Source organism: Thamnophis sirtalis, unplaced genomic scaffold (genome assembly GCF_051295495.1).
Source record: "Thamnophis sirtalis isolate CommonGarterSnake01/CBP01778 unplaced genomic scaffold, rThaSir2_p1.2 scaffold_7, whole genome shotgun sequence".
Lineage (NCBI taxonomy): Eukaryota > Metazoa > Chordata > Lepidosauria > Squamata > Natricidae > Thamnophis > Thamnophis sirtalis.
In genome coordinates this window covers 11348475-11369481 of record NW_028261387.1, presented here as the reverse complement: position 1 = coordinate 11369481, position 21007 = coordinate 11348475, and the positions used below count along the sequence as shown (strand labels likewise).

General features: G+C 40.5%; 2 protein-coding genes across 2 annotated transcripts in view; one reads left to right on the top strand and one right to left on the bottom strand.

Annotated features, from left to right (window-relative positions):
- Positions 1-4755, bottom strand: part of GLMN (glomulin, FKBP associated protein) — a 44910-nt gene extending 40155 nt beyond the window's left edge. Inside the window, 1 exon segment of the mRNA XM_087719310.1 lies at positions 4679-4755. The gene's annotated coding sequence lies outside the window, so the exon portion shown is untranslated.
- A 48-nt stretch (positions 4756-4803) lies between these two features.
- Positions 4804-21007, top strand: part of RPAP2 (RNA polymerase II associated protein 2) — a 58050-nt gene continuing 41846 nt past the window's right edge. The window contains exons 1-7 of the mRNA XM_087719309.1: positions 4804-4899; positions 6307-6346; positions 8737-8851; positions 10665-10763; positions 12957-13022; positions 13127-13215; positions 17865-17900. Of these exons, the coding sequence (XP_087575435.1) occupies positions 4848-4899; positions 6307-6346; positions 8737-8851; positions 10665-10763; positions 12957-13022; positions 13127-13215; positions 17865-17900 (497 nt within the window). The 5' untranslated portion in view covers positions 4804-4847. The remainder of the gene's footprint in view (positions 4900-6306; positions 6347-8736; positions 8852-10664; positions 10764-12956; positions 13023-13126; positions 13216-17864; positions 17901-21007) is intronic.

The window sequence follows — 21007 nt, the reverse complement described above, 5'->3', positions numbered from 1 at the left end:
CAGTGGTTTGGCAGTCTGGGTCACAACCCCGAACCAGTTCTTTGGGCCCCACCATCTTGTTTTTCACTTCTGTGCATGCACAGAACAATTTTCATTGCACTGTGCATACAGCGTGCATGTTAAGGCGCACACGAGTGAACCGGCAGTAGTACCTGCCGGAATCCACCCTTGAAGAGTACCCTAGGGTGGCATGGTCACCTATTTTATGACATGAAGCTTGGTTTTGATTCAGACTGGGCCCCATCCTAGTTACAGCTAGCCCAACATATTTAGGTGAAAAACATTATATAAAATATAGCTCACCCGTGTCTCAAGGCTATTGAGAGAATGAGCCAATATCTATTAATTCAGGTAGAAGGAAAACTCTCAAGTTTAAATTCTACATCACAGATAACATAACTACACGGACTTCATTGCACTGATGAGGACCAATCATTTTGTTTTCAAAATGATTCTAATCATTGTTACTTTGGAGACAGTTCTGTCAAGTTAAGCCAAATTACCAAATTTAAGTATCTGCAGAGCTGTGATTTCCTGGGGTGAAGCCTGACCGAAAACAATGCTATTCCGCATTGCATATACTAAAACTGACTGGTTTCCCAGCTAGATGTTATTCCAACATTACAAATGGGACATTTGACAGCAACCAGATTAGGGACACGCTACATTACAGCACAGTGGTTAAAGCATCAAAGTAGAAACTGAGAGATCTGAGTTCTAGTCCTGACTTTGGCACAAAGCCACCCAGGTGACTTTGGGATACTCTATCTCAGCCCTAAAGAAGCAGAAATGGGAAAATCACCAGATGGATTTGTAACTGGCTCACCAACCGCACTCAACGTGTAGTCCTCAATGGAACTGCATCTTCATGGAGGGAAGTATGCAGTGGAGTATCCCAAGGCTCTGTTTTGGGCCCAGTACTCTTCAACATCTTCATCAATGATTTGGATGAGGGAATAAATGGGGAACTCATCAAATTTGCAGATGACACCAAGCTGGCAGGAATAGCCAACACTCCAGAAGATAGGCTAAAAATACAGAAGGATCTTGACAAACTTGAACATTGGGCACTATCTAATAAAATGAAATTCAATGGTGAAAAGTGTAAGGTTCTACATTTAGGCAACAAAAACGAAATGCAGAGTTACAGTATAGGTGGTACCTTGCTCAACAGTAGTAACTGTGAAAGGGATCTTGGAGTCATAGTGGACAACCATTTAAATATGAGCCAGCAGTGTGCAGCAGCTGCCAAAAAAGCCAATACAGTTCTAGGCTGCATAAACAGAGGGATAGAATCAAGATCACGTGAAGTGTTAATACCACTTTATAATGCCTTGGTAAGGCCACACTTGGAATACTGCATTCAGTTTTGGTCGCCACGATGTAAAAAAGATGTGGAGAATCTAGAAAGAGTGCAGAGAAGAGCAACAAAGATGATTAGGGGACTGGAGACTAAAACATATGAAGAATGGTTGGCAGGAATTGGGTATGTCTAGTTTAAAAGAAAGAAGGACTAGAGGTTCCAATATCTCAGGGGGTGCCACAAAGAAGAGGGAGTCAAACTATTTTCCAAGGCACCTGAGGGTAGAATAAGAAGCAATGGGTGGAAACTAATCAAGGAGAGAAGCAACTTAGAACTGAGGAGAAATTTCCTGACAGTTAGAACAATTAATCCGTGGAACAGCTTGCCTCCAGAAGTTGTAAATGCCCCAACACTGGAAGTCTTTAAGAAGATGTTGGATAGCCATTTGTCTGAAACGATATAGGATTTCCTGCCTAGGCAGGGGGTTGGACTAGAAGACCTCCAAGGTCCCTTCCAACTCTGCTATTGTATTGTATTAATAGTAAAATAATAATAATAATTGTTAAGCAAGGAATACTGAACTGTGGTTAACAACGTGCTTGGGGAAATTAGTGTGTCCTCAGACACATCTCTTGGTGCCACCAAGTCTCTGCCATGCTGCAAACCAAAATAATCTAGCATAACCTATTCATTTATAAAAGATAATTTTTATCTTACTTATTTAGAAAATTTGCCACTCATCCAACATCTCAAATTTATTTATTTGCAAGAACAATGCAATGTTACAAAGCATCCAAGGGAGCCTAACTTGCCTTCTAATCAGTAATTGTTCCATGGTTGACAATGCCCTCACCCCCACCCTGAGGCTTTTGTGGATATGCAAACCTACATTGGGGAAATTGTGAGTGTGCTCACCCCACCTCTCAAGTTTCCAAATGTCACAACCCAAAAGATTGCATGCACTCAAAGGATATGCAGGGATAACAGAAGAAAACTTATCTCATTTCAGAAACCAGGATTCGGCATCTGATAAGCACTTAGAAATCTGAAACCATTTTCACACTTGGAAAAGTAATGTAGGCCAGCCTTAACCTTTGAATTAAACAGGATATGCTTCCAAGGAAGCAGTGGCTAATAGCCTTATATAAGCCTACTAAGTCAATTATAGTCACAATGTCTTTACCAAAGAAATGTACACAATTTCAACTTTAAAAAAAAATTCTTTCACCTGATCAGTACGAAAATTAAAGATATGGAAGCTTACTAAGGCAAAGGCAGCTAATTAAGGGAATATCAGCTACAACTGTGATGAAGTCTACTCTTTGGGCCTATTCCCATCTGCCATTAAGACAACACAATCTTACTTGGATAGTACTAATTTTCCCTTTCGGTTCCACAACACAGTCCTTGTTCCATCCCTAGCCCACGAATGGCATGGCCATAGGTTTTTAGTAGCAATACAAATACAAAATTAGCATGCTACTTTTTAGCCCAGCATCATCTAACAATAACATCAAGGTGTGTAAAATCACTCATTTTTTCCAGAGGGAAAGTCAGCTGGCCCATTTCAAACATGATGCAAGGGATGGCTTGGCAGTGTTGGAAGAGGAAGGCATAACTCTTCCACTCTGGTCTCTAACCAGTCTTTATCAAAGCCATATTCTCCCAGCCTTTGCAACATTCAATGAATGCCTTTGATTTATATCACTGTACCACAAATGTGTGAATATGCATTAATAATTTAATTCAGATTAAAGCAGTGGTAGTCAACCTGGTCCCTATCACCCACTAATGGGCGTTCCAGCTTTCATGGTGGGCGGTAGGGGTTTGCTACAACTCTGCTTTATAGCAATAGCAATATAGCAGTAGACTTATATACCGCTTCATAGGCCTTTCAGGCCTCTCTATGCGGTTTACAGAGAGTCAGCATATTGCCCCCAACAATCTGGGTCCTCATTTTACCCACCTCGGAAGGATGGAAGGCTGAGTCAACCCTGAGCCGGTGAGATTTGAACCGCTGACCTGCTGATCTAGCAGTAGCCTGCAGTGCTGCATTTAACCACTGCGCCACCTTGGCTCTTATAAATTTTATAAAGTAAAGTTACTTCCCTACTGTGGAATTTTATTACTAACAGAGATACAAAAGTGGGCGGTAGGTATAAAAAGGTTAACTACCCCTGGAATAAAGGATGGGAAGCTTTTCACTCTTCCACATTAAAATATTTTCAAATGTATATTAATATAAAATGCAGCCACCCACATATTCCTTAGTACAGCACTTTGAGAATAAGGAAGTTGAACTAATCTTATCAATTTCAGTCTCTTACCCCCTCCCAAGCTGGGAATAACAATAAGGCTGCCCAGAAGTTAATCAATTTTACTTCTCCTTTTCCCCAAGACCACAAGACTTGGGATGTGGGTAGGAGCAGATGAACAAGCTTAAGACTGGACAGAGCCAAACCTTGCTGCAAGTCTATATGACTGGCGGAAGTTTTTTCTGCTGGTTGGTAAAACCCTGAAAGGGGTTATTTATTATAATTATTTAAATTCATTGGCTATCCAACTCCAATAGACTCTGGGAAGCAAAGCTACATGAGAAAACCAATTCCTTTGCACATAATCAATGCACACGTAGACAAATCGGAACAAAACCATTCACCAGTTGAATCCAACGCCAGCATTTTACTAATTCAAGGATTCCTACTGTAATTCCACAGCTGTATCCACACACCTTGATGAAAAGTGTCCTAACCGCAAACAGCCTCCTCAGCAGTTTTTAAAAGCAACAGCTATGAAGAATGAAATTGGTGAATAACCAGAGTGTATAGGGAAGGAAGGAAAAAAAAAAGCAGTTAATAAAGGCAGTTCCCCCTCTGTCCCACGGCTGCTTTTTCAAGAGGCAACTGAAGGCTTTGAAAAGTCTTCAAAGAAAACCCCCCAAAAGTCCAGTTGCCTTTGGGTCAACCATAACCTCAATGAGAATCTCCATAGGCAGACAGTCCCCCCTCTGAAAACCTCATTTCCACAAATGTGATGAGTTGCACCCCTTCCCTCCCCGCTTTTAAAGTAATAGATGGGAAAGTAAAGACTTTCCTTTTAATTTCTTATTAAAGACTCAGTGCTTACCGACGGGAGCCAGACTGGCCCTCCAGCGTCTCTTATAAATACCACCGTAAACCCACCATGCAAGTTTATTTAGGAGGGGGATACCATGCAGCGCCCTTTACTTGGCATCAACAGGGTGCAAATCGACGGGGAGTAGCTATTTTCCGCCCCACTTCATCCCTGTCTCTTAAACCCGAGAATAATTGAGCTGACAACGCGAGCCTCCTCCTCCCCCGCTTCCAGCCCCATACCACGCTATCTCCTCCCTACCGTTTGGGATGCTAGAAAAGAGGGACCGACTGTCACACGTTCAGCCCGAGCCTCTGCAGCTTCTCCATGAGCGTTTCCTACCGCCCCGCCTTTTTTTTCCAAGCCCCGCCTCTCCCCAAGCTCCTCCCGCCGAGGGGAGGTGAGAGGTCAACGCCGGAAAAGGCTCCGGATGATGGCGGAAGAAGCGCCGCGAAGTCCCTCCAACGGGCGCAGACGCTTAGGTTCGTTTTCATTAAAAAAAAAAAAAAATAACCACCGTCTATTACTCTCCCCCCCCCATTCCCCGTTACATGGGCTATTCCTTCCTACTTCCTTCGACTCAGTCCGCGGGGCGATCAAACCATTCCGCAGCTCTGGAGGGGTGCGCTAGGGATTGGGGATGGCAAGATGAGAGAAGGAGGAGGCGGTGTGCAGTGTAGCGCTATAGCATGGGGAATCTCCCAAGAGATAGTATGGGGATCGCCAGGAGATAGTATGGGGATCTCCAGGAGATCTTACAATCACAACATCCAGATAATACTCCCAGGGTAGTGGTCGGAAAGAGATGCCTTTGGTTGGTCGGCTTGTTCTAATAATAATAACAATAACCTCGATCTTCCCAAATGCACTTCATTATTATACTTAACACTTATTATATTATACATTACATTATATGTGCACTTTCTTTAATAGCAGGATCTCATGTAGAGTAGGGGACAGCAAGCATACCTAATGCTCCTTGCTTCCTTACTTCCCCTAGAACAGAAGTGGGAAGCGATGGCCCCTTTTATGACTGGTGAAGTTCAAGAATCCCAGAATTATGGCTGGCTCAGGAATTCTGGGAGTTGAAGTCCACAAGTCATAAAGGGTAAAGATTCCCCTTGCACATATGTGCTTGTCATTCCTGACTCTAGGGGGTGGTGCTCATCTCCGTTTCAAAGCTGAAGAGCCAGCACTGTCCGAAGACGTCTCCGTGGTCATGTGGCCAGCATGACTAAATGCCGAATAGCAATAGCAGTTAGCAATAGCAGTTAGACTTATATACCGCTTCATAGGGCTTTCAGCCCTCTAAGCGGTTTACAGAGTCAGCGTATTGCCCCCAACAATCCAGGTCCTCATTTTACCCATCTCGGAAGGATGGAAGGCTGAGTCAACCTTGAGCCGATGAGATTTGAACAGCCGAACTGCTGAACTGCGGTCAGCTGAAGTAGCCTGCAGTGCTGCACTCTAACCACTGCGCCACCTCGAAGGCGCACAGAACACTGTTACCTTCCCACCAAAGGTGGTTCCTATTTTTCTACTTGCATTTCTACACGCTTTCGAACTGCTAGGTTGGCAGAAGCTGGGACAAGTAACGGGAGCTCACTCAGTTACGCGGCGCTAGGGATTCGAGCCACCGAACTGCCGACCTTTCTGATAGACAAGCTGAGCGTCTTAGCCACTGAGCCACCATGTCCCATTGCCACAAGTCATAGAAGAGGCCATGGTTCCCTGCCCCTAGAACAACAACCCTGCGAGGTGGACTGGGCTGAGAGACATTGACAGGCCCGCAGTCACCCAGCCATTTTTTATACCAAAAGTGGGACTAGAACTCGCCATCTCCTGGCTTCTGCGATTTGTTCTTAACTTTTTGTTGTCCTTTATATTAGGAAACAAACCACCTTTAAAAGATGAAGATGCTGCTGAAAGGTATCGTTTCTAAATATTATTTGCTTATAGATATGTCCGAACTTCTAAAAGAGTTCCAGGGATCTCCTCTCATGTTATCCTTGCGACAGTTATATAAAAGAGCCCAGAGGGGTCTTAAAGGTGTCCTATGCAGGTATTTGGAGTTGGAACAGAGAAGATGCTTGGGATTCAAAGAGCTGTGATTCTGTGGTTCAGAGTTCCCTAGTTGGTTGAGGAATTGAACCTGGATACTTTCATCTTGAATATCATAGTGGACAACCTTTTATATCTGAGGGCCACATGCATTTGTCAACAAGGCAGGTTTTTAATTTGAGTTTTGAACGTGTTGTGGGTTCTATGACAAAAGTTTTAACACTTCCGTTTTGAGTTGTTTCCAATCTTAAAAGTGAAAGAAAATTCAATTTTCTGCAGTTAGTGTCTGGGGCCGTGATGGAGAAAATAGTGGCCCGCAGAGCCCTTTCTGCTGGCACGCGCACCATTGCCCCAGGTCTGATCTCCATGTGTTTCTTTCGTGAGCTTCTGTTTCTATGCAAACGACGGAACAGAAACTCACAAAAGAAAAGATCTTACCTCTTGCTGCGCTGCCGGTGTTGGGATACCCCGCCTCCCGGCGGCCAGCTGGTTTTGGGGGCTCTGCTGCGCATGCGTGCATGCCTATCCATGTGCTCATGCACATTTGCATATGCACACATTCGCACATGCCCACGCATGTACACACATACCTTTCAGTTTGGGCATGCACGCACACACACACGGCCTGGATTGGGTGAACCAGTAGTAGTGGCAGCAGGAGGCTCCGCCCACCCGCCCGGACACTTCTGCGCACGCACCTGAACCAGTAGGGAAAAAATTGGCAACCCACTACTGGGCACTCGATGTCTAAAAGGTTCACTATCAGTGGTCTAGGGCAGTGTTTTTAAACCACTGTGCCGTGGCACACTAGTGTGCCGTGACATAGTGTAAGGTGTGCCGTGGGAGAATTACTTTATATATAGTCAATATAGGCACAGAGTTAAAAAATTTTAACATTTTCTAATGGTGGTGTGCCTCGTGATTTTTTTCATGAAAAAAGTGTGCCTTTGCACAAAAAAGGTTGAAAAACACTGGTCTAGGGACTGCAGATTGCCTCTCTCTTTGACCTACATCATAGTATTGTAGAGATAATATATGAAGTATCATAACTCCAAGCATGATAACAAGACTTACTTGTCTTAACTATCCCTATTGCTCATGATACTTATAGTACTGTAGTCCTCAGCTTACAATCAGTCACTAGAGACCCCTCAAAGTTATAACCTATCTGAAAAAGAGGACTTGTGACCTGGATCTGAAATTCTGATCACACACACACACACACACACACACACACACACACACACACATATATGCCCTCCATGGTCACACAACCACACTTCAGGTGTTTAGCAGCACAGCAATTTGTAGCGCCCTAGGGTCACGTGACCTTGATTTAGTACAATTTTGCTGAAAACTTACGGTTTTTAGCAAAATTGCGTCATTGTGAATAATGGATGAGTGAACAACTAAATAAATCACACATCGCTTAATGACTGCAGCATTCGAACTTACGACTGCTGCATTTGCTTAATAACAACCTCAAAAAAGGTCAAAGTGAGTCAGTTACATGACCAAATTGTTATATGACAATAATGGGCAGGTTCCATTGCAATTGTAACTTGAGCATTATTTATATATAAGATAAGGACTTTATAGAGAATGGTTTATTACCAGAGGACACAAATACATTTGTGGGTCTTTGGGGGGTTATTTATTCAAAGTCGGCTCCCTGTAGCCAAGAGCCAAGGTGGCGCAGTGGTTAAATGCAGCACTGCAGGCTACTGCTAGATCAGCAGGTCAGCGGTTCAAATCTCACCGGCTCAGGGTTGACTCAGCCTTCCATCCTTCCGAGGTGGGTAAAATGAGGACCCAGATTGTTGGGGGCAATATGCTGACTCTTTGTAAACCGCTTAGAGAGGCCTGAAAGGCCTATGAAGCGGTATATAAGTCTACTGCTATTGTAAGTTCTGTGGGAGACTTGCTCTAAAGTTTGTGATTATAGGATTATCGTTTGCATTTATTTAACCAGTTTGCTTATTACAAGGAAGATAGTTGGATCCTATTATGATTTTTGTGAATAAGTTTTGGGGAGATTAAATATATTCTAACTGGCAAGGCCCCTTCGTGCTCAGCTGCTAGCCATTTTTCAAAAGCATGACAGAAAATTCAAACCAAGTTTCAAAATAAACCTAACAGAATGATGGTTTTATGTAATGAATATACGTTATTTAAATAAACAAACGTTTTTAAGCAAATTGATATGAGTTGTCAAAATATTATATACACTATATTGTTAAATCCTTATTCATTTCTAGGAAAGCAGCACTTGAAGCTGCTATTAGGAAAAAAATTGAGTGTGAGCGGAAAGCATTGCAAGTTGTTGAACACCTGTTGGAAGATAACATTACCGAAGAATTATTTGTGGATTGTGTAAGTTCTTTCCTAAACTTACTTTTCTTTAAATTTTTGGTGTTCCCAAGTGTATTAGGAATGCAACTCCCTAAATTCCAAACCAGAAAAATGCTGATTTAAATATTAAACGCTTGAATGTGATGATGTTGTCAATTTTCTGGGTTCACCTTTAGTCATAAGTCATGACTGTGCTTATCATGTGTGGAGTTGATAGAGGACCTGTAGTAGCACAGTGGTTAGAATGCAGTATTGCAGGCTAACTCTGCCCATAACCCTGCGTTCAATCCTGATCAGCTCAAGGTTGATTTAGCCTTGTATCCTACTAAAGTCAGTAAAATGAGAGCCCAGATTGTTGGGATCAATATGCTGATAGCAATAGCAATAGACTTATATACCGCTTCATAGGGGTTTCAGCCCTCTCTAAGCGGTTTACAGAGTCAGCATATTGCCCCCAACAACAATCCGGGTCCTCATTTTACCCACCTCGGAAGGATGGAAGGCTGAGTCAACCCTGAGCAGGTGAGATTTGAACAGCCGAACTGCAGAACTGCAGTCAGCTGAAGTAGCCTGCAGTGCTGCATTTAACCACTGCGCCACTCGGCTCTGATGTTTGTAAACCACTCAGAATGCTGTAACTTTAATAAGATTTGTATGTCGCCCACTCCCTAGGGACTCTGGGCGGCTCACAACAAAAGCAAAAACATAGAATATTAACAATTATTTAAAATAAAATCATCCATTCAATCACGTGGGGCTGGATTTTAATCAGCAGCCCCAGGCCTGCTGGAACAGCCTGGTCTTGGTCGCTTTACGGAAGGCCGGGAGAGTGGTAAGGGTCCGGATCTCTGCGGGTAGCTCGTTCCATAAGGCCGGTGCAGCTACAGAGAAGGCCCTCCCTCGGGGAGCCACCAGCCGGCATTGTCCAGTCGACGGCACCCAGAGGAGGCCCAACCTGTGTGATCTTATTGGTCGTTGGGAGGTAAATGGCAGGAGGCGGTCTCTCAGGTAGCCAGGTCCAGTACCATGTAGGGCTTTAAAAGTAACGACTAGCACTTTGAAGCGGGTAAAGCATTATAGAGTGGTATATAAGTCTAAATGCTAAAGATATAAAGTGTATTATAGTGACCATGTTCACTAACACTAAGGCAAGATTTTTACCAGTAGTTGGTGCCTCAAATTCGTTCATGCTGGTAAAACAAAATGGATGAGACCATTCCACTTGTTTTTTGTGAACAAGTCTTGTGTTTTTAGAAAACTTTTTCTACATCTGAAAGTTACAGAAGGAAATATAAAAATGTCATTGGAGAAAGCAAGAGGGAAATTCCTCTCTCTGTTTTCATGTGAGAGGATTTAAGCCGTGTTTTTTCCCTGTGAGAGGCCTAATGCCTTAACTTAAATTTGTATTCTTTTTTTTTTTAAGTAAGACTGAAATTTTGGGGGTTTGTCAACTGAATTTTGGCTATTGAAAACATTAGAACCATGGTGCTATATTAAATATCCCCTTGGTTTTAAGAGCCGAGGTGGCGCAGTGGTTAGAGTGCAGTACTGCAGGCCACTTCAGCTGACTGCTATCTGCAGGTCGGTGGTTCAAATCTCACCGACTCAAGGTTGACTCAGCCTTCCATCCTTCCGAGGTGGGTGAAATGAGGACCCAGACTGTGGGGGCGATATGCTGACTCTGTAAACCGCTTAGAGAGGGCTGAAAGCCCTATGAAGCGGTATATAAGTCTAACTGCTATTGCTATTGCTATTGCTATAGTGTCTAAAAACTTTGCCTTTATTACCAGATGAAAATAATTTTAACAGAATCCTCTTGGTTTTGTCATTTCAGGGGAGGCTTATAACACCTTCTCACTATCTGGATGTGGTGGAAGAACGATTTATCGTCAAGCTATGTGGCTATCCTCTCTGTCAAAATAGGCTACAGAATGTAAGAGTTTATGCGCGGGGTGTGCGCTCTTACCATTTTTCATTCAGAATGTATCGCTTCCAGGGAATTGTCTCACACTAGTCTTTTGCTTAATTTGGTTAAATGAGATCAATTGAAATTCACTCTCTCCACACTTTTCTCTATGTAGAGATTAGGATTGCCCCAAATTTAATTAAATTAAATTGACTGGAAGAAAGAGGGGCCCAGCATCTTTGGCTCCAAATGATTTGATGTTATTCAAATGCATATAATGCACAAACAGTCATTTTGTAGAATCCACAAGGGTTCAGGCATTGTGTTATGATTTTAATCGGGATTGTTACATCATCTCTGGTTGGTTGGATTTCCATGTCATGCTGAGGCTTAAACAGCAAAACCACATTATAGCTTCTTAGGTTGTATGAATCCAGTGATGAAGTTAGATCACTGCACCATCTAAACGAGAGGTGTCCAGCTGAAGTTGTCACAGCGGCGTCACACGATCTATTGGGACATTTTACCCTTTGCTAAACCAAGTGTGGGCTGGACAGCACATGATGCACTCGTTCCGTGGGCCAGGAGTTTGACAGCCCTGATTTAGACCAACAATGTCTATGTTTTAGCAGCAAGTTTCCCGGATTTCAGGAAAAAACTTTTCCTAAGTAGATATGCCTGGGATTGGATTTGAGGGTCCTACCATTGAATCCATGTTACACATAATTTAAATTCAACGAGAGACATATTTTTTGCCATTTTTAAAAGTTTCCAATTTGGTAATAACATCTACTTATTATTTCTGTTTTTCCTTTTCAATTAGCACAATAAACAAACTTTAGTCATTTATGAAGCTAGATTATTTTACAGAATCAGAGTTAAGAACAATTGCAGTTCAGAGATGGGAAACCAATGAAGTACAACTCTCAGCAACTGTGGTTATTAAGGCGCTTTATTTCAGCAGCAACAGAATGCTCCAGGGTTTAGATATTGTACTAGATCATTGTTAACTGAAAGGAGAGCAAACTTTTCTTTCCCTCTCATTAAATCCATGCGAAGAAAGAATGAAAAGAGCAGCAGCAGAAGTTTCCTTTATCCCCTGTAATCTATTCTGAGTCAATCTCTTTACAAGATGCACTTTAGAAAATCTTACTCCTGTTTAATTAAATGAAAGAATCTCTAGGACAGAAGAAAAATTTTCATGCAACACACTAGTAATATTATTCCTGAAGGATGCTGTCTTCCTACTGATTCATTTTGAGATGCTTGGCATTGATTTAGTAGCTCATAATATGTCCCAAAGCTGCTTTTTTCAGGAGGCAACTGGACATTCTTGTTTTTTCTTTGAAGATGTGTCGCTTCTCATTCAAGAAGCTTCTTCAGCTCTGACTGTATGGTTCTTGGGTGAGAAGCGAAGCATCTTCAAAGAAAAACAGGAAAGTCCAGTTGCCGCCTTAAAAACACCTTTGGGACAACCATGACCTGGATGACTGAAAATCTCTGTAGACCTTTAGCTCATAATATGCTTCACATGCATACTAAAAAGTTAGATACAGATAATGAGACAGTCAGTCTGATACGCTTCCACCACAAAACCGCGGTAGACAAAAGCGCGGTCGACGAAAGCGCATATGTGATGTCATCACAGCGCGACGAAAAAGATCGAAAAATGTAAAAATAAAGCGAAAACCTTACCCTAACCCCCCCCAAACCTAAACCTAACCCTAAACCTAATCCTTAACCTAACCCTAAACCTAACCCTTAACCTAACGAAAAACCTAACGCTAACCCTTAACCTAACGCTAAACGTAACGCTAACGCTCTAAACCTAACCCTAACCCTTAACCTAACCCTAACCCTAAAGCTAACCCTTACCTTTATGTGAATCGGCTTGCTGTAATTTAATTTTTATTTCAATTTTTCGATCTTTTTCGTCGCGCTGTGATGACGTCACATACGCGCTTTCGTCGACCGCGCTTTTGTGGAACGCGGTTTTGACGGGTCACGGTCTGATACAGGCAGCAGAAAAATACAGTACCATAAAGAAAAAAGATAAGTGAGGGAGAGAGTGCCTAAAGTTAATACAAGTAATTGAATGAGGTAGCATAGTGGTTTTTTTAAACTGGGATAAATATATTACTTGAAAGAGAAGAATGCTGAGCTAGCTACGTTAATGAACTATGTTAATCAATTAACTTCATTCCATTTCTTACTTTTAAGGTGCCAAAACAACAGTATAAAATTTCCACAAAAACAAACAAAGTATACGATATTACCGAGAGAAAGGTAATTCAGTCTTTGTATCCACCTTTCAATTTAAGTTTGCACCATCTCTATTTTGTTATATTAAAGAAATAACTGTTGTTCTTTATTCTTTCTGTGGGGAGCAGCGGTTTTGCAGCAATTTTTGTTACAAAGCATCAAAATATTTCGAAGGCCAAATATCCAAAACTCCAGTGTGGCTTCGAGAAGAAGAAAGGTACTTAGACAACTCATATTTCTTCCTCTGATTTCTTAGAAATTGAAAAGATCATGCACTATTTGTAAAGATTGTCTTATCTGACCAATATGTATGTTAGATTTTTTTTTTCTTCAAGCCAACTGCTGCTTTTTAATGTTAGGGATTTTCTGTTATAAAATTTGATGTCCTGGACTGTTGTTAATGGGGAAAAACAGATGTTGATGGATGTTAATAGAAGAAAACCAGAAACATAAGAAAAAAACAGTTTTTATTTGTCAAAGAATATAATCCATATTATTATATTATAAAAATGTGTCCTATTGATAGCAGGTATGTTTATGTTTAAATAGGAGATCCATATAAATTCATATTACATGACAATGTTAAAAAAAGTCCCCCGAATTTGCTTTATGACAAATCAGATTATGTTATGGATTTCACTAGTATCTAGTACTTTTCTGTCTGACAGAAATCTTCCAGGCTTCCTAACATAGATTTACCTCACTTTAAGCCATAATTGGATCTCATTTAGCATGTTGTGTGAATTCAGACTGACTTACTAAGAAACATGATATATGAACCCACGCATTCCTTTCCCAGACCTGAAACTTGAACTGAGCAATGCTCAATGAAGTACAGTTTCCAAAGCATCCTGGTCTGGTTAGGATAGCAATAGCAATAGCAGTTAGACTTATATACCACGTCATAGGGCTTTCAGCCCTCTCTAAGCTGTTTACAGAGTCAGCATATTGCCCCCAACAACAATCCGGGTCCTCATTTTACCCACCTCGGAAGGATGGAAGGCTGAGTCAACCCTGAGCCGGTGAGATTTGAACAGCCGAACTGCAGAACTGCAGTCAGCTGAAGTAGCCTGCAGTGCTGCATTTAACCACTGCGCCACCTCGGCTCATATGCCAGGATTATAACTGGCATACCAGACAAGGCTGAACAAAGGCATCCCCAGACTATGGCTAAGCAGACTGCTGTTTAATGGTTTGTCAATCCATATCCTAGATTGATTGCTTTTGTTTTAGATTATTAACTGGATTTCCTCCAAGGTTTAGCAGATTGTATACTTCTTCAGCCTGTCCTGGATAGGGGAAAATACTACTATTAATATTTACCATTGGCACATCGAAGGATCATTTTAAGCATTTCTTTATTCATGGACTGAAAACAAAATGAAGGCAATGTTATGAAGACAAAGCAGAAAAATTATATAGTCAGGAGATGTTTGTTCTGTGGTTAAGTACAGATGGGAAGGACCCATTTTAAGTATTGGTGATCGGCCTAATCGTAATTAAAAAGGCAAGGGAGAAATGTTCTCCAAGGATGCAGAGAACTGTAAAGTACCATGCATTTTGGAGTATAAGAGACACTCCCCCCCGCCCCCGAAAAAGAGGGTGGAAATGTCGATGTGTCTTATACACCGAATATGGCCATTTTTGGCCTCCCAAAACCCCTCCCTGTGGATCCCTTTTTCACCAAAAATTGGCCAGTTTTTCACAAAAATAGAGCGTGCAGAGGGTTTGGGAGGCCTGCAGAGTGCTCCTGGGGGCTGGATAGGGCAAAAACGGGATGCGTGGGGGGTTTGGGAGGCCAAAAAGGGCTCATTTTTTGCAGAAATGTGCAGAGGGCTTGGGAGGCCTGCAGAGTGCTCCTGGGGGCTGGGGTGGGCAAAACTATATTTTTTTCTTGGTTTCCTCTTCAAAATCTTGGTGTGCCTTAAACTCTTATAGTCCGAAAAATATGGGTTTTTTATTTTTGTTATCAACAGCGATCAGGGAAATGCTAGTCAGCACTGTCCTACTTGATTTGGAAACCATGCCATATCTATAGTCTAGATAAGATAAGACCTTTTCACCTGAAAATGGGATTATCTTGCCTAATCTTATTGGACTACTTGTTCTAATTTTAGTGATGATACCAAACAAGGACTGCCATCTTTAACATGCTTCCACAAGCAGCATTTATTATATATAATAATTCATATAATTTTAAAGGGGATGTAGGGATCTAGATATTTGTTCCATTAGGAATTCTCTTTTTATGTTTCCTGTTGCTCTTTATTTTCCCTTTCATGTAAATAATATAGCTGAATAGTGTGCTTTGCCTGTAGCACTAAATGCCCCTGATTTGGATTCAGTTTATAGCAAACAAGATCAAGACATCAAAGAAAACTGTCCAAAAATATAAGAACAGGGTTATGACTACACTAAAAAATTATGACTTGCAACTAACCCAGTATCCACTGGGTGTCAATGTCTCATAACGTATAACTGTTACCAAGAAATAAAGCCACATGGATTTAATGAATAGAACTCAAAATCCATTCTATAGCAAAAAAAGCAAAGATAAATATTATAACATTAAAAATAATTAATTTTTTCTAGACACCTATGCAGTTGGAACAATTATATTTTTAATTTAAAGTTCGAAGAAGAGAAAAAAATCTATTTCAATTAGACTGTTCCAGAAATATTTCAAGATAATCATAATATTCAGAAGCTATGTATTTCTTAAAAGGTTCACTTCCTTCCTTCATACATTGAAGAACGTTGATAGATCTAAGGCAGAAGAGATTAACCTGATATGCTGATTTAATCCTTGCTTGACAGAATTCCCTTCTCATAGTCATTCATGTCTTAATCACTTCACATTGCAAATCACTCTCTGCAAGGGACTTCCCTTGAAAAGCACTTGGAAGCGGTCCCTAGCTATAGGGGGCCTTTATGTTCAAGCATTGGTAAACCTATGATTCCTCTACTGTATTGCACAAGATGCATTGGTTACCAAGGTGAGCTTCTGGGTGCAATTCAGAGCACTGGTTGTGATATATAACCAGCATATAGTCTTGTTACCTGATGTTTCATTTTTCCCAGAGTAGGCATGTTTCAGATCCCAATTTCAAAATACAGATAGTCCTTGACTTACAACAGTCCATTTAGTGACCGTTTGAAGTTACAACGGCACTGGGGAAAAAATGACTTGTGATCATTTTCCCCACTTAGAACATTGCAGCATCCTTAGGATCACATGATCAAGATTAGAATGCTTGGCAACTGGCTCATATTTATGACCGTTGCAGTGTCCTGGGGTCATGTGATCCCTTTTTGCAACCTTCCGGCAAGCAAAGTCAGTGGGGAAGCCAGATTCACTTAACAACGGTGTTGCTATATTAACAACTGCAGTGATTCACTTAAGATACGTGGCAAGAAAAATCGTAAAATGGGGCAAAACTCACAAATTTCTCACTTAGCAACAGAAATTACTATGGGCTCAATTGTGGTCATAAGTCAAGGACTACCTGTATGATCACAATTGGGACCAGTAACTCCACTGCTAAGCATGGTTGTTGATTGAGAATATATTACTGCAAGGTGCAATTTTAGTGCCAGATTTTCCATTGACTTGCTACTGGAAAGCTAGCTTGCAAATGGTGGTCATGTAACTACAGAATACTGCGAGAGTTGTACATGCCTACATTTTAATCACCTGACAACAAAACCATTGCAACAGGTGAAAGTGTGAGGATTGGTCATGAGATTACATTTTCGGGTCCATCATTATTTTTAATGGCTGTTATACAGAACAGTTGTAAAATGAGGACTATCTGTAGTATCATCTAATGGATCTCAGGTGGCATGCCTTCTCTGTCATGGTGCCTGCCGCCTGAAATGGCATCTCCTCAGAGGTTCATATTGTCCTTCATCCTGTATCCTTTCACTGAATTTTGAAGATCTGGCTCTTTCTCCAAGTCTTCTCTTTCTCCAGATGGTTTTGGCTTTTATAGCTTTATTGGTTCATGCCATTTTGTTCTTTAATTTTTATTGTAAGTATCCAAAGTTGATTGGCTGGGACAGCTTTGTAAATTTGATGCAATAAATAAAATCAACCAAAGAGATGACAGACCTCTAATTGGTTCTGATCATGGGAAGCCTAGATCAGGAGTCTCCAACCTTGGCAACTTTACGACTTGTGGACTTCAACTCCCAGAATTCCTCAGCCAGTGCATGCTGGGAATTCCGGGGATTGAAGTCCACAAGTCATAAAGTTGTCAAGGTTGGAGACCCCTGGCCTAGATAGCAATCTGTTGGAGACAACTTAATGGTATTCCCGTCTTGAGTGAAAGGGCGGGTCCTTCCAAGTCTTTGATGATCTGGGGTTCAGCGAGTCAACTTTAGTGAACAGATGGCCAGGACAGACCACAGATAAGAGATGTGAGAAGGTACAAATAAGTTTGGAACATTAGAAGTATTAGTAGTTTCTACAGAACTGTTTTAAACCTAAATTTCAGGCTACAATCCTAAATATGCATGTTAGGGAATAAGCTTATTGATTATTAAGCAACTTTACTACTGTATAAATATGTATTAGATTGCATCTACAATTTGTGTCATTTTAATAATCTGAATGTTAATTATCAGTTCCCCACTTTTTCAGGTTCATTACATCAGGTAAATGTTTAATACTGTTTCAACCTTAAAAAATAATTTCAAAACCTAATAAATAATATTTGAATAACTGATCCATTAATTAAAAATACAGTTGATTAATATTGTTTATTAGCGTGTTGCAGAACCAAACCCATGCAAAATTTAGATGAGTTCGTTGATGATCACAATCAGAATTGTCACAGAATATATTTTTCTTGTCTTTCTTTCAAGGCCACCAACTATTGAGCTGCTAAAGAAAGAGTCAAGGTAGGGCCAAAATCTTAATTTCATTTTCAGAGCTGCACTACAGTTGAATGAAGTCTCTGATTTCCTACTCTCCGCTTCTCTGTCAAAGAGCCACCATTATTCTCATCCCCACAAAGCCCTGCTGCTTGCCTTGATTAGCGGGGTATTTTTCTTCCAGTCTGAAAAGCCTGTTTGATCTGTATGATTTTCAGCTGGCCCTAGTGGTGTAATTGAACCTGTTGAAACATGACACAAGTGCAGTGTTTGCTTTTGAGTCCGCTGCTGCAGTTTTTGTCTATGGCTTTCTTTGCAAAAGAAACGGGGCCAATTATATGTGCTGAAAGCTTGTTTACATCTTTAGATAATCCATTAAATAAATAGGTCCATTTGGTGCTGTGTGTGTGTGTGTTTTTTTTAAAGCAAGCTTTGGCTGTATCTGCAATCTGTGTGTTTTAATAGAATGGCTGTGTTTGCTAGAAGTCCTTCTTGTCTGCATTTAAAATACAAAGCCAATTCATGGTACATACTGTTCTAGCGGTGGAGGAGGGAAATCTGTGGCAATGGTTTTTTTTTATGCGCTTTTTGATTAAATAATAGGGCTGCTAAATCTGTAAAGTAGGATTAAAACCAGTGTATTAAAATCATGGTTTTCAAAGCAAAAAAGGAAGGGTAACTGGCACCTTCTGGCAAATGTAAAAGCTGGCAAATGACCAGCTGCCTGCAAAGGGCATATAAATGTATTGTAAATGTAAGGTGCTAGTTGTCACCTACAAAGCCCTTCATGGTATTGGATCTGGGTACTTGAGAGACCGCCTACTGCCAATTACCTCCACTCGACCAATTAGATCCCACAGGTTAGGCCTCCTCCGAGTTCCATCAGCCAGTCAATGTCGACTGGCAACTACGCGGAGGAGAGCCTTCTCTGTGGCAGCTCCGACCCTATGGAACGATCTCCCCGTGGAGATTCGTACCCTCACCACCCTCCAGACCTTCCGCAAAGCCCTTAAAACCTGGCTGTCCCGACAGGCCTGGGGCTAAAGACCTTCACCGTACCCGAATTGTATGAATGTTGTGCTTTTAATGATGTATTGTCCTATATGTAATATAGCAGTAGCAATAGCAGTAACTCGGTTTGTCTCCCTCTCCCCTTGAATTGTGAGCCGCCCTGAGTCCCCTTGGGGAAAAGGGCGGCATACAAATATTAATTAAAATAAAAAATAAAAATCCTTCCATTCCCCACCATCCAGTCAGAGCTGAAGAAGCTTCTTGGATGAGAAGCGAAATGTCTTCAAAGAAAAAAATCCCACAAAGTTCAGTTGCCTCTTGAAAAAACACCTTTGGGACAACGATGATCTGGATGAATGAGACTTTCCATAGACAGTCCATTTAGCACTTAATATTCTGTCCAAATACTGGAGAATGAGTGATTTTAGACAAGTTTTTTTTAATGTGAACATGGGTAGTTCCATTGAATTTCTGTGTGGGGATGAATTGACTCATTCAGATAATAAGTAGAATGATTTATTCTCAGAAGGGGCAAATTAGATAGAGACAACTGATAGCCTATGCTAGTATAGGGATAAATTCTTTAGGTTTTTAGAGATTTTCAGTTATAAATTTCTAGTTACCCAGAGATAGAATGTTGTTGCTGCTGCTGCTGTAGTAATAGTAGTAGTAGTTGTTGTTGTTATTCACCAAACAGAGCAAAGCATTTTTAACCATAATTGGTAATTATTCCTCAATGTTGCTTCTCCTAATAAAAGCTTGCATGGTCTCTTGCTTAAATCTAAGTTCTGGAGAATTGATTAGTTGAGTCTTGGGTGCTGTGACTATGTGACTTCGAAATCATAAAAGAGCTCCTTTGTATTCCTGTGCAAAATGTTTCATGTTCAATATATATTTGATCCTAAAAAAAGCCTGATTTTATATCAAAACAGGTTATCCAAAGTTTACTGAAAGCATTTTATGTTGACAGCTCCTGCTTGAAACAGCTAGGTTTCAAAGTCAGAATAGCATTGAAGCACTGGTAGTAAGTCTAAAAAAAAAGGAATCTGAACTCAAAACTCAGCATTTCAGCTGGAGGCAGTTTGAATTTAAAAAATTTTGCAATCATTTTTCCTTTTTCTCAATAATAGTTAAAAGAAATCCCTAAACCAAATTTATTTTGCAATAATCCTTCCACTTAAAGCATTTCACATAAAGGCCATTAGAGAAATTTTTATAAAGGTCTGCAGAGTTTAAAGATTAAATTTACCCAATTTAATTTCCAGACATCTTATTATACTCAGCAATTTGGCAGTACTCCTTCCATCTCAAACTTATTTTATTTAATAAAATTTTAATATTTACATCTCTAAAGTTTTTATCAACGATGGCTTATTGATGTCTGAGAGGCCAAATTATTTATTTAAGCATCTGCCAGTAAGTGTCTATGTACTATATAGACAATAAAATATAAGTTATACTTACAAAAGGAAAATAAAATAAAGGCAGTGTGAAGGAAAGGAAAAGAAAATTACTCTTTGAAATGGACAGAACCAGATTGTTGATGTTTTTCTTATTGCACTAGTGAGAAAATGCCTTTTTTTTTCTTTTGTAGTTTGTATCTTCGGTTAGTATTTTTTTTTTCCAATTTGTAAGATTAAAGATTTTTGTTAGGAAAAATAGATATTAATTTTTTTTAAAAAAAAACCTCTTTAACTTTACAGTCCAGTTTCATAATTATTTTAAATTAAAATAACCAAACTACTTAAAGCCAGCATCAACTTTAACTATCTAACATCACAATGGGAACATCACAGTGGGAGAGAGAGAGAGTTTGTATAAACTAGCTAAATGGCAGATTTTTTTAAAAAAATTGCTACATTAACAAGAAAAGGTCCAAATTTGCTCCTTCTTTTCCTCCTTGCTCTTCTTTGTAATCTGTTCTGCAGCATGGTCTTTGCTTCCTCTCCTCTAGCCGGCCTAAACATAGGGCTGTAGATTATAATTATGACAGGAAACCCAAGGAAGGGCAGGTCGGATGATGGCGTATCTGACTTCCACATGTATTTCCCGCTTCTTTAAACAGAAGAAAGTAGGCCTTCATCCGGGGCACAATTTACTTGTGGCGTTCAGTCAAGGAACAT